Source organism: Felis catus, chromosome C2 (genome assembly GCF_018350175.1).
Source record: "Felis catus isolate Fca126 chromosome C2, F.catus_Fca126_mat1.0, whole genome shotgun sequence".
Taxonomy (NCBI): domain Eukaryota; kingdom Metazoa; phylum Chordata; class Mammalia; order Carnivora; family Felidae; genus Felis; species Felis catus.
The window spans coordinates 104971497-104984861 of NC_058376.1; the positions used below are offsets into that span (position 1 = coordinate 104971497).

At 43.1% G+C, this 13365-nt stretch overlaps 1 protein-coding gene across 4 annotated transcripts in view; it reads right to left on the minus strand.

Moving 5' to 3' along the window:
* LOC101094201 (schwannomin-interacting protein 1) overlaps positions 1–13365 on the minus strand; it is a 579710-nt gene that overhangs the window by 109202 nt on the left and 457143 nt on the right. For all 4 annotated transcript variants that reach the window (XM_019810501.3, XM_023260433.2, XM_023260435.2 and 1 more), the window contains one exon: positions 12500–13201. In XM_019810501.3, the coding sequence (XP_019666060.3) occupies positions 12500–13201 (702 nt within the window). The remainder of the gene's footprint in view (positions 1–12499; positions 13202–13365) is intronic.

A 13365-nucleotide genomic window follows, 5' to 3' on the forward strand; every position in this document is an offset into this window, starting at 1 on the left:
AATAAGGCCTGTAGTTTAGGTAATAATACGGTGTCAATGTTCATTTCTTAGTTTTGAGAAATGTGCCACAGTTCTAGGAGGTGTCAACATCAGGAGGAGCTGGGGAAGGATGTTCATGAACTTTCTGTAGTATCTTTGTAACTTTTCTGTAAATCTAAAGTTATTCCAAAATAAAAAGTCATTTTTAAAAAGCTAAATGAACAGTGCTTCCTATTTTTCCTAATGGAAGTGAATCAAGACCCCAAACTTCTCTCATTTGTTTGAAATCTGTAATGACTTTGTACTTAGAGCCAGTAGCTCTAAAGAGGAAAACGAACAAACAAACAAACAAACTTCCAAACCTCTATACTTTCAACAGTATATTATGTAGTAGCAGCTGGAATTAAATAAAATCTAAATATGATTCAGCAATATTGAAGTTTCATTACATTCCATATAATAAGAAATTTTATTAAAACTTACCCCTACCACCATCCCTTGAATTAAATGGTCTCAGAGGAGTTTCCAGCAGATAAAAGAACTGAGGCCACATATCCTGCAGTGTGTGCGTTTGTGTGTGTGTGTGTGTGTGTGTGTGTGTGTGTGTGTGCGCGCACGCGCGTCATTGTTTAAGGTAACTTGTTCTTAAAGTGTTCCTCCCTTTTCATTATTCATAAATAATGAAAAATGAATCATGGTACATTTCCCAGAATCCAAATAAAAACTCAGTTTTTGAACTGCTTTGAAGATGAAAGAGAAAAGTAAATTTTAAGTTATGGAATGTGTGTAAGAATTAGGTAAAATAGAACAAGGTGTACACGTTATCTCTTACTTTTTTTCCCCCTCTGGATGTTACTGTTTCAAATTATTTTAAACATAATCAGTGTTCTTAAATTTAAGTGTTCTTAAATCAGAACACTTCATGAGTTTTCCTTCCTGGCATCTCTCATTTCTAGTATCTCACCAGACCTCTTAGCAAGCCACCCCTACCTCGCCCACCTTACCCCCCACTTCAGGAAAAGTCATGTAACCTCTCTGGGTCTCTGGTTTTTCATCTATGAAATGGAAAGGTTGGGTTTGGTGTGAGGTGGGAAGCTGGTAGCCCAGAGGCCATATTTTGAAGAGCTGATATGTTTGTTAGCCCTACAGAATTATGTGTGTTTTTTTTTTTAACTTACACACCAACATTTCATATTCAAGATATTTCTCATAAAACCTTGGTCTTGGGCTTCTCCTGTTATGTCAGAATGCCGAGACTACATTCTGGCATGGCAGCAAATCAGCCAGTGTGGAAGAACACACCCTCCAATTCACTTCGGTCCTGTTCCCCCCTGACCCACTGCCCTCATTAGTTACCTACATGGCCTCTGGAAGCATATGGGTTTTGCATCCTTGCCATGGAATGTCTCCCAGCTCTAATATTTGGATTCCCAGTGTGATTGTTTATTAGTAACACAGAGTTCTAACTTGGCCACCAGCACACTGGAATTTCTGTAGGGGTCTTACTCATATGTTAGCACACACACCACAGCTGTACATTTGCTTTGTTGAGTGTTTCTATATGAAACACAAGAAAAATAAATCTAATATTGAAACCACATACCAGAGTAGAGCAGGTATTCAAAAAGCTTTAAAATTACTGTGGCTTCAAGTTGTTCTTCTAGAACAAGATCTGACTTTAAGGGCTATTTGGGTCAGGCTGTGGGGCCACTGTAGGCTGGGTAACAACCCTAACGGGAGATCACTGGTTACATAATTTAAGTATTCAAAAATAAAATCCCAATGGTCTTCTCTCTTACTCCTTACCAATTTTAGAGTGGAAATAAAAAGGACAGAGCACTTAAGATGCAGTTGCTCATAATAAAATGTCAGACCAGGTCAAAATGGACCAAAAAATTATGTAAGATTGCACAAAGAAAAAAAAATTGTCTGCAATTTTCATAAGTGGTATAATTTTTAGCTACTGGTACCATGAGGAGAAAAACAGAAGGCTAAATTGGTTTTGAAACTATTTGAAAACATGTTATTTTTATAGGAGTGGAGATTAGCCTTTAAGTTCTTTTCTAAGAAGACACTGTGCAGGTTCCCAGAGGTCCAGGCCCTTCTTATTTTGGAAATAAGTTTAACACTACTCTTTCTTTGCGTGGCGGAAAGGGGGTACAAGCTATCATGCTGCTGGACTTGACATTAAAAATACCCCAGCATTTTGTAACACAGCAGCTTTTCTCGTTCTGTTTTTATTTTTTAATGATCTAACCTCAAATCTAAATTTATAACACTACTGGAGATCTTAGGAATTATGAGGAAATTACCTCATTCCCTTTAAACTTTTTTAGACAGGAAAATTCTTTCCATATATGGCAAACCCAGAAGGAAGCAGAATCAAATTACATTAGTTTAGTAGTTGCCGTGACTTACCTGTTGTTTTGTTCTGAGCATGCCTACAACCTATTAGTGAGTGAAGGGACCCTGGTCACAGCCAGCAGGCCAGGGAGAGTGCCCGCTCTTGTCTCCTCATTACCAGGTGGTCCATGGGGGCATCTGGCCAGGAGCCCTGGTCATCAGAGGTGCTCAGTCCTAGATGAGCCACTTTCATAAAGACTTTGAACTGGTTCTCTACAGACAGGTGACATGCACACGAATGAAAGGACACAGAGGCAGGCTGAGGATCACAGTGGGGGGGTGGGGGGGTGGGGGGGTGGGAAGGGGACCCTAGAGGAGAAAGCAACGGGTGTGCATCGCTAAGGGGACAACAACATGCCAGATCAGGGGACAAAAACATGTCAGATCAGCTCGCCTGTGCTCAGGGAGGTGCTGACAGGCAATCTGCTGCCTGGAGGCTTGGCCGTGAGGCTGAAGAGACCATGCTCTCCTCTGCCTTTTGTCAAGCCCTCTGAGAACCAGCCTCATCCACCTGGGCAAGTGGAGCAACACTAGAAAAGCCCAACCCACACATTTTCTTGACAGGTTTTTGTAATATTTTGTACCAAAAAAAAAAAAAAAAAAACCAACTCTGTGAATAACCCAGACATTCATTTCTACAAGAAAGAGTTCTGAAGGATCAATCATCTCTATTAAGACATGGGCAATAAAACCCTACCCTCTTGAATTGATAAATTTGCAGAAATCAGCTGCTGACTAATGCATGGCTTCTTGTAAACCATAAAAACTGAAGCTTTTTAAAAACATATATACTATGCTAATATCCCAAGAAAGAAAGATCCACAATCACTTTCAAGAAGCGTAAATACTGAGGAGTAACTTTGAGAAATGGAAGGAAATAAAAGAAGAAGAAAGATGAACATGATATTGCTGATGACGGATACACCAGAAAGGTCATTCAATTACAAATAAGTATTAAATGTTTGGGTGGAGGTTCAGGAGTATCAGTAGAATGTACAGGAACAAGGATTCAAGTATCAGTAGAAACTACAGGATAATTGCCACTGTATCAGGAAATCTGGATTTATCAGGAAATCTGATATACAAGACTAGATGGAAGAAAACTGGTAACTCTTTTGCTTCCGGTAAGCTTTGCTTTAATATGACTTCATATCAGTTACACACAACTAAAAAAAAAATATTTCACAAGTACTTTTAAAAAGCCATCAACCTGGAGCTGAACAAACACTGGTTGAGTTCATTCCTATCACTTGAGTATTTCCTAGCCTAAACCATCATCTTTTGAGTTATATATACCTTCTGGAGAAAATACCACCAAAGTAGGGGAAAATGGGAATAACCTAAAATGACACAAACGTTAAAAAAAAGAGGTCAGGTGGGGAGAATAAAATTAGTTTAAGCACGTGTAGAAATGAAAACCGAGAAAGACAAGTGACAAAGATTGGTGATAGAACATGCTCGACCTAAGTATGTAACAAATATATGAGGAAAATAACATCACAACAGTGAAGTAGTAGCCAAAACCAAAACGAAGCAAAGAAACAAACCAAGAGCAGCTGAAACAATGAGGGTGCTGACAGATTTGATGAGGCTTGGTTAAGTGAAGGACAATGGTTATTACAAGTGTCCTGAACCTGACAAGAAGAATTTGTGATGGCATGGTTCTACAAATTTACATGGGAAACTGAGAAATATCATACAGGGAACATAAAAACCCAAACACGTGTCCCTTTCCTGACGTCCATTTTTCTATTCCTTATTCTCACCCACATTCTGACGAAGCCTGATGTCTTTCCTAATGGAGACTCTTTCACGGGCTGCTACTTAACTCCACAAATGCTTAGCTTTCTAGATTTTTCTTGATTTTATTATCTTCTCCTGTGGGGGCTTATAATCAACTATTCACTTAAAAGTCTATTTCTACTTGCAGGTGAGCTGCATAGAGATCTTCTCTCTCCTATCTTTTTGAACCCGGGCTCTGCCTCATGGTCTGACAGTCAATGGAAGGACTTTGCACAAAGAAGTGACCTACAGAAGGGTGAGCCTGAACCCTAGTTGCTCCCTTCTCTGCCTCCTAGAACTCAGGTGGCTCCTTGCAAAGTTCTCAAGTGCCAATCATGCACTGGCCCAAAGAGAGGGAAGGACTGTGCTGCCCAGTGGTGGAAAGGAGGCTGGACAGACAGAAAAAGGAGCAGTAATGGAAAATACTGTCAACCCAGGAAAAGCACTGTTTTGTTGGTAGAGATACACACAGTGATGAACCGAAGTCTGCATAGAAGGAAGCAATTTTATGATTGCCTGAAAATGTTGGTTTAAAAAAAGAAAAAGAGAAACAAACAGTAAAATAAAAACTTTTGCTCAAGCGCTAAAAAGTGGAATCTACTTCCAGACTCGGTCAGGCCTGAGCTGAGGATGTTGCATGAAGTTGGGTGAAGATGTTTAATCTCCATAGACCTGTTTCTGCCTTTAAAAATGATGAGGGTTTGATGAGAAGACCTCTAGGATCCTTTCTATCTTTAAAATCCTATTACTTTTCTATTAAAAATGTTCAATTTCATGATTGACACTTGAATTTCTACTAAAATTGTATGCAAAATAATCTCCCAGTCACTGACAGCATAAAGTATCATCTGTCCCACCTAACAGCTCAAGGAGCATAAAGCTGCTAAGACAAGAATTTTCAAAAGCCTTTTTTGTTAAAGTTCTTGGGACTGAATTTCAAAAGTAAGAAAACAAGACCATTCATGTGTTCAGGGGTAAAGGTCTAGGAGTAAAAACAAATTTCTGTTTTTAAATTCAAATGTCATAGAGTTTAGATAAGCTTTTAAGAAAGGACCTGGAGTTATTATTATTAGCACTTGGGTAGATAAGAGACATACCCACAAAAAGATAATTGACCATAAGGCAATGTCACTGAAAGAGCCTGGAATCAGAGTCAGAAATTGACAGGTCGGTCTAAGTTTTATAAGGCCTGAGACTTCAGGCAAATCCCTGAACCTTGCTGAGCCTCAGTATTATCATCTCTAAAACAGGAATCATTACTGCTTTGTTCAAATTTCAGGTGTCATGAGGATGGAATGTGATAATGAATATGACAACACTTAAGACTGGAAAGTCTTTTTTAAAAAGCTAAGTATGAAAAAGTGGTATATAAGTGGAATAAAAAGTTCAGAAGAGTGGTTGCTCAGGGCTGAGATGATCAGCTGCAGTTTCCCAAAGAGGTGAGGCCCTGCATCAGAGTGGACCTTGGAGAAGCAAGTGCTGGGCAGGTCGGTGGACAGCAGCATGTGGACCTGCTCCGAAGCCAAGGGCTCACACTGGGCTTTCCTGAGTGAAGTAATAAGGAATGGCAGGCACAGGATCTGGACTTGAAGGCATGGCAGAGCCAGACATGGATGGAGGAAGGTGACAGGATGTCAGTGGTAAGGTGATCAAAGAGCTCAGTGAATGTGTGATGAGAATGTCTACATCTGTTTTACAGATACGCACTATCCTGGAAATTTTCCTTAGGGTGTTTTAATGCACCACTACATGCAAACTAGTTGGTAGGCAAAGGTTTCCTTTAGTCCACCTACAACACTTTCAAAGGCTGTTCCATTACAGGATGAACCATGTGATGGTAGTTTAAGTACCCACACAGCCCCAGAACTTGTAGTTTACCTGCAACCTAATTTTTTTTTAAGTTTATTTATTTTGAAAGAGTCAGAGAGAGCATACACGCATGAGGGGCTGAGAGAAAGAGGGCAAGAGAGAAAGAATCCCAAGCAGGCTCCAAGCTCATCACAGAGCCCACTGCAGGGCTCGAATCCATAAACCATGAGATCATGACCTGAGCCAAAATCAAGAGTCAGACACTCAACCGACTGAGCCACCCTGGTGCCCCTGCAACCTATGTTTTTTTTTAATCCAACCATATATTTCTTTAAAATCTTGAATACATGCTAATGGATAGAGCAGCTTTTTACAGCTCTTAAATATCAACATAAATTAGAAAAACAGGCAATGATGGCACTAAACATCTCAAGGTAAAAGGTTGAAGCATAGAATACGATCGGCCCTGGTAATTTCTGGTAATGATTAAAAAATCAAAAAGGTTTACCAATGTGATGTACTGCTCTGTAACGAACAAGGAATAAGAGATAGCTGCATACCACACAGAATATTTTCACTGCTATGCCCTGCACTGCCAAATCACTTACAAACTTTACAAACTTACAAACTTTGCAATATTTTGTAGGAGTAATAAAGACCTCTTGATTCAGTCCATAAAAATGGGAATTCACATAATCTAAACATAGCCCAAGTAACTACAGAAACAAACCACTCAGCCATTCAAGCTCTTTCAGTGGTGTCATTGATAGAGATGGAGTACCTGAGCTATAATTCTTACAGAATAATACATTGAAAACAACCTGTAATTACTACCGTTCTGGAAGAAACGTATGTAATTTAAAGTTTGCTACTAGTTAATGGTACAAATAAAAAGACATTATTTTCAAGTACTTTGGAAAAAACTTCATCAGGAGAATTTGCTTTCAATTAACATGTCGATTAAAATTATTCTTATCTTCTCATTGAATGAGAAAATGTACCCGTCACAGGCACTAAAAATAATAAAACCATAATTAAAACATGTTGGGTCTACAAGTAGAACTCTTTAATTTAAAAATGGGTTTTGGAACAATAGGTGTAATGATTCTGGTTGGGTGTAAGATGTGATCCTCCTACTCTCTCATTGTTGTAAAAGAGAGGGAAGCAATCCCCCCAGTCACCTGAAGAGAGAGGTTTTGTAAGTCCCCAAGGACATAGATGGAACAGAGCAACCAAGGTTATAGTGAGTGCATAAATAATCATGGTGACAGAAGCAGCTTCTTTGGAAAACAGGCAACTTCTAAAGTTGCTTACTGTATGATCCAATCATTCTACTCCTAGGTATTTACCCAACAGAAATGAAAGAATATGTTCCTATGAATGAATGTTCACTGCACTTTCATTAGTAATAGACAGAAACTAGAAACGGGGAGCCTGGGTGGTTTTGTCAGTTGAGTGGTCTACTCTTCTGCTCAGGTCATGATCCTAGAGTCATGAGATTAAGTGCTGAGTTGGGCTCTGTGCTGAGCGTGAAGCTTGCTTAAGATTTTTTTTCTCTTTCTCCTTTCCTCCCCCATTCACACACAGGTTCTCTCAAAATTCAACAACAACAACAACAACAACAACAACAACAACAACAACAAGGAAATTAGAAACAACTCAAATGTCCATCAACAGGGAAATAGGGTATATCCATAAAATGAAACACTACCTAGCAACAGAAAGTAGTGAGCTCTTGATATATATAATAATACGGATGAATCATAAAATATTACATACTGAGTGAAAGAAGGCAGACAAAAACTGAGTACATAGTATATGATTCTACTTACATTCATCTTAGAAAATGCAAACTAACCTGCAGTGCTAGAAATAAGACCAGTGGTTGCCAAAGGATAGGTTGGAAGTATTACAAAGGGGCAGGAGGATACTTTTTGGGGTAAGAGATATGTTCATTATCTTGATTTTGGTGATAGTTTCACAGGTGGACACATGTCACATGAACCCATCAGATTATACATTTCAAATATGTGCAGTTGGTTGTATGTCAATTCTACCTCAACAGTTTTTTTTTTTTTTTTTTTTTTTTTTTTTAAGAATCCAAAAAATGGGACAAGAGGGAGAACAAAGAGGATAAGTTTCTAGGCAGAATAGGCTAAACTTGGAGGACCTCAGACCCTGAGGGTAGAAAACCTCACAGAAAGACCACTGAGAAAAAGAGGTATAATTATACTCCGTTTAGGAAGAGGAGTACATTGAGGCAATGGGCACCCCCACCCCAAGAAGAGTGACAGGGCTACAAAGAAAGATCCAGGAGAAGCAGGAGGAAAGAGAAAGCTGACTGCTTGGGTCTGCACTGAAAAGAGGGAAACCAGGTTTCTCTAGGATTGATTGCCCAAGCCAGTTCAGCAGTCATAGTAGGCAGGGAAATGAGAATTTAGGGTGAACACTAATATAAGGGGGCAGGACTCCCTTAAACTTGCCACAGCTGGTTCTAAATCTGACATCAAAAGCACCAATCCCCAGTACCTTTCTTTACTTCTTTACTGTGTGTGGCCCTAGATGGGGGCCACACACCTGAGGTGATGTAAGCCCAAGGCAGGACTGTGAGAAACAGGTAGAAGCCAGATGAGCAGGGGCTGGCCAACTGGAGGAGGCACTTCTGGGGGGAGTTCTGGTTGTTGGGTTGAACAGCTCCCCTCCCCATGGGAGCTACTGGGGATAAGACGGTGGAGTAAAGAAACCTTGCTGCCCTCAAGGCTCCAACATCAAGGTTGGGGGTTGGGCCATCTAGGAAGAGGCTGGGCCACCTGACGCAATGCAAGTTTGTCTAGCAGGATAGCAGGAGGTAAGGTCACCAATCGTTTCCTTGGGGGGACTCCCTCTGGCACCTCAGAGCTCTGACCCCAAAGACAGTTCTTGGCACCATCCAAGCCCATGCTCTTTGGCTGACACCAAGCTAGAGATAAACTGCTTAAATCCTACAGGAAGGAAAGGTCAGCCTTAGGGTTTAAATTTGCCTCTAGGGCTTTTAAATTTGCCTCTAAATTTTCAGTAGATTAGGGAAGGCTGATGGTCAACACATTTTTGAGATCTTAGTTCTTCCTTTTGAGTGTTTTGCTGCAGCCATTATTCCATCAAAACAAATCAAAACTAAACCATGTTTGTGAGAAGAGACTCATAAATAATGGTATGTTGGTTATTTCCTAATTTATTTCTGTCCTTAATACTTACTAGGGAAGCATAAGAGGGGACTTGTCATTTAAGAAACCTACGGAGGTGGAAGCCTCTTTCCTTCCCTTTTACTTCAAATTGATTTTAGCATTAAAATGAGAAAAAACATAGTCTGATAGAAGAAAACCTTTCATAGATTACTTAGTGGGCCCTTAGGCAAATCACTTACTGCAATGAGCCTCAATTTTTGAAACTGTAAAATGAGGGGGTCGGTTTAGGTCTGGGTGTGTGGGTCTAATAAACCATTCATTCATTCATTCATTCATTCAGTATTTGAGAACCTACTGCATCCCGGGCAGTATCACAAGCACGAGGCTACAATGATTAAAAGAGAGGCAAGACCTGTACACTACAACTTGATTCTCAAGAGACCAAAAATGAAGGGGAACCCAACAAGATGTCAGGTAGTGATAAGCACTAAGAAAACACAAGGAGTGCCTTACTTTACTTTGGGGGGCGGGGGAGGGAGGGTGGTCAGGGATGTGAGGGCTGAGTAGTCTGGAATGATGGGAAAGAATAAGCCACTTGATTCCCAGGAGAGGCAACCCCATGGGCAAAGCCCTCAGGTGGGAAGAGCTCATTTGGTCCTCTTCATAGGTAAAGGAGAACCTACTCCTCTTTTTCATTTTATATCCTTCCTCCAAGTAGTCTGCATTAATTCCATTTACATGTATTTATATAGAGCTTTTTAAAGAGGAACAAAAAGGGGCACCTGGGTGGCTCGGTTGGTTAAGCGTCTGACTCTTGGTTTTGGCTCAGGTCATGATCTCATGGTTCGTTAGTTCAAGCCCCACATCGGGCAGTGTGCTGGGGGTGTGGAGCCTGCTTGAGATTCTCTCTCCCTCCTCTCTCAAATAAATAAATAAACTTAAAAAATTTTTTTAAAGAGGAGCAAAATGTTTGATTTGAACAACTTATTCCAGATAGGCTTTCTCCTCTACATAACTCCTTTGTTATTCTCAAGTTTCTGTCCTCATAGTTATAAATTTTCCCACTTATCCCAGGCAGGAGTAAACAGCATTTAAATCAGTGTTTTTTGAATTTTATGACAATGACCCATAGTAAGAAATAAATTTTACATCATGACCCAGTGTTTACATAAAACCAAAGCAAAAGTTTTTAAAACCAAGTTTACTGTTTTATTTCATTTCTTTCTTTAAATGTTAAGGTGATTTCATGGGTAACTTACAGTATGAAAAACACTATTCTAAACCGACACTGGCTATTAATTTTGTTATTAACAAACCAAAAAAATGGTAAAATTGATTAAACAACCTCAAAGGCTCTCCCCTCCCCCTTTTTTTCTGTGCACATACTTGCTTTCAAGAAATGGGTTTCAGGTTTTTCTGCATAACTTGTGGAGGAAATGCCCAGAAGGGACATTTTCAGGGGGGCTGGGGTGGAGGGAAGGGAACCCAAATAATGCAAATTGTTCAACAGGTGAGGAGACACCTTTGGTTTCAAAGATTGCCCAAGAAGGAAAGATTCACAAAGTCTTCATAGTAATAGGCTGTGTGTATGTGTGTGTGTGTGTGTGTGTGTGTGTGTGTGTGTGTGTGTGTGTGTTGGGGGAAGGGATGGTGTTAAGTAATTTATTAAATTTTAAGTTCTTAGAGGGGAGTCAGTCTGTACCCTACCTCCCCTCGCCATAATTCAAGTCTCACATGGACAGATGTGTAACTGTAGCCCAGAGAATCAGACCTTGGATTCAGCCCATAGTACACAGGTGCTCAATGACATTTTGTTTAATAGTTATTAAACAAAAAATATTAAGTAATGGGGTTTGTTGTCATCATCAAATCCTAACTTTGCACGTACATAAATTATTATATTCTCCTGGAATGTATTAATATCATGCAATAGTAAATGAAATGTGTTTATCTTCAAGTCATTGTTTAAGTCCAAGGAGCTTAATCAGGTATTTTTCTCAGACACTAAGTGGGAAAAGGATGTTTTCCATTGCAAGGTATAATACATAGAATTGGCTGTAATGGAAAGATTCCACGTCTGCTAGTGGCCATGGTAAACAGCTGGGATTAAAATGAGTGTGTTAATTTAATAGGTAGTTTCTCAAGGGACACTAACCAGTGGGCTCTGTCAGCCAAGGGCTCTCTCTGATAGAAACCATGCCAATTTCTCTGTGAAACGTGGTTAGTGTCCTCACCCCTGAAGTCAGAAGTGCATGCACCCAATTTCCAGTAGCCCCAGGGCCCTGGAGCAGAAAAATTACACCTGCAAGCCAGCATTCTCCCACACTGCCACACAGCTGCCACACACAGAAAGCGGCTTATTGAAACCGTGTGCCCTTCAGCCCCATTTAGGGACATCATTAACGATTTCAAATTACAACTGTTGCTTTATCTCAAAACAGTGATAAATAGCGGAGCTACATTCCTGACGCTTTTAAGTCATTGATTTGCTCTCCTCTCAGGGGCAAAAAAGATGTTGAGACAAGTGCAAACCTGCCAGAGCTTCTTATTATAGATGCAGCCCTCCTTCTCTCCCTCTCTCTGTTCCACTTCAGCACCCCTCCCTCTCTGGATTTCCTGAACTGAGGCAGTGTGGCCTCCGGTAAGGAACTGCAAGTGGCTCCTTCTCAAAACAAGGAGGGCTTCACCAGAGAGGCTGAGGCGACAGAGGCAAAAACCACTCTCTCACCCTAGCAGGTCAATGCCCCCCATTCCCCAAGTCAACAACAGGTCGGGTTTCAGAAAGGAACAAAGTCTCAGGGCAGGGCGGTCACCCATTCAAATTCAGGAGCATCTGCTTAAACGCGAGACGGAACAAACCCTGCTGCCATACCGGAGGTGTGGGCAGGCGAATGTGAGCGTGTGCACAGGGACAGACTATACATGGGCGAAACGTTAGTGGTAACGAAGGGAGACCCACCACGGTCGACAAAGCCACAACTATTACCACTTGAAATATCACCCGCAGGGCACTGGCTTCGGTGCCAAAATTTCCCCGGATTTATTTTCAGGCAAGTGACTCACAATCTCGTCTCCATAAGTAATTCCATTAAAATGAGTCGCCGGTTCCACTAACTCGACTTTCCGCTGCCCTCTGGCTGCCCCTCCCTCCTCTCCGCCCATCCTGCAAACCCAGACAGCTCACAGACTGAGCAACCGTACCCCAGGGTAGCAGAAGGCAGGCTCTCAAGCCCGGCCCCCACCCTCGCGGAAGGATGAATGGGGCCGCAGGCGGGTGGGAGAGCCAGGCGGACGCGTGCGGGCTGTGCGCGCGGTGTGTACGCGTGTGTGCGCGCGTGGGCACGCACCCCGGGCCAACTTACGGAGGTGGAGTTGGTCCTGGTTTGGCCCTGGTTCCGCACCTCCTGCTCCCGGAACTGCAGTCCAGCCAGATGCTTCTCCAGTGCCTCCCAGTCCATAGGGGGCACCGGGGGCTCCTCCGGGACACACGTCCCGCCGTCCGTGGGCTGAAGGCAGAGGACCCCAGTTGCCGGACCCCGGCCGCCGCGTCGGCCCCGCGCGGGCTGGGGCTTCTGGACCGCCCGGCGGGGGCCCCGAGAACCGCTGGGCCGGCCGGCCAACACCACCACGTTGCCATTGTGCCTGAGGTCCTGGGGGTCGTGCGGGTGGAGGTTGCCGTTGGGCACGGGGGGCGGCATGGCAGTGGTGGCGCCCTTGCCCCCGCCGCCGCCGCTGCGGGTCCTGGCGCTCACGTCCCCCGGCTCCCGGGCCGGACAGCGGTCATCCCGGTACCCCCGCTCGTCGCGCTCGTCCTCCTCTTCCTCCTCCTCCCCGTCCTCCTCCGGCGCCCACTCATCAATCACCTTCTTCTGGTAGACCGGGAAGGGCTCCTCATAGTCCTCCAGGGCAGACACCAAGTCCAGACTGCCCCCCGGCGACGACGAGGATTTGCACTCGGAGCAAGGGGTCACTTTGGTGGAGTTGGACTGCGAACTGGTGCGGCTGCTGCTGCTGCTGCTGCCGCCGGCGTCACTGCCTAGATCCATCCCATCCTCTCGGTAATCCTAGGGGGAGGAGGCAGAGAGTGAGCTGCCGGGCCGAGCCTGCTCCGGCCCCCCGCCACCCGCCGCGAGTACCCCGGCCCAGTGCCCCGCGCCTGCCTGGTCGGAGGTGCACCACCGAAGGAGGCCTGGGGACGGAGCCGGCACCAGCTTGAGGCTTCCCTTCG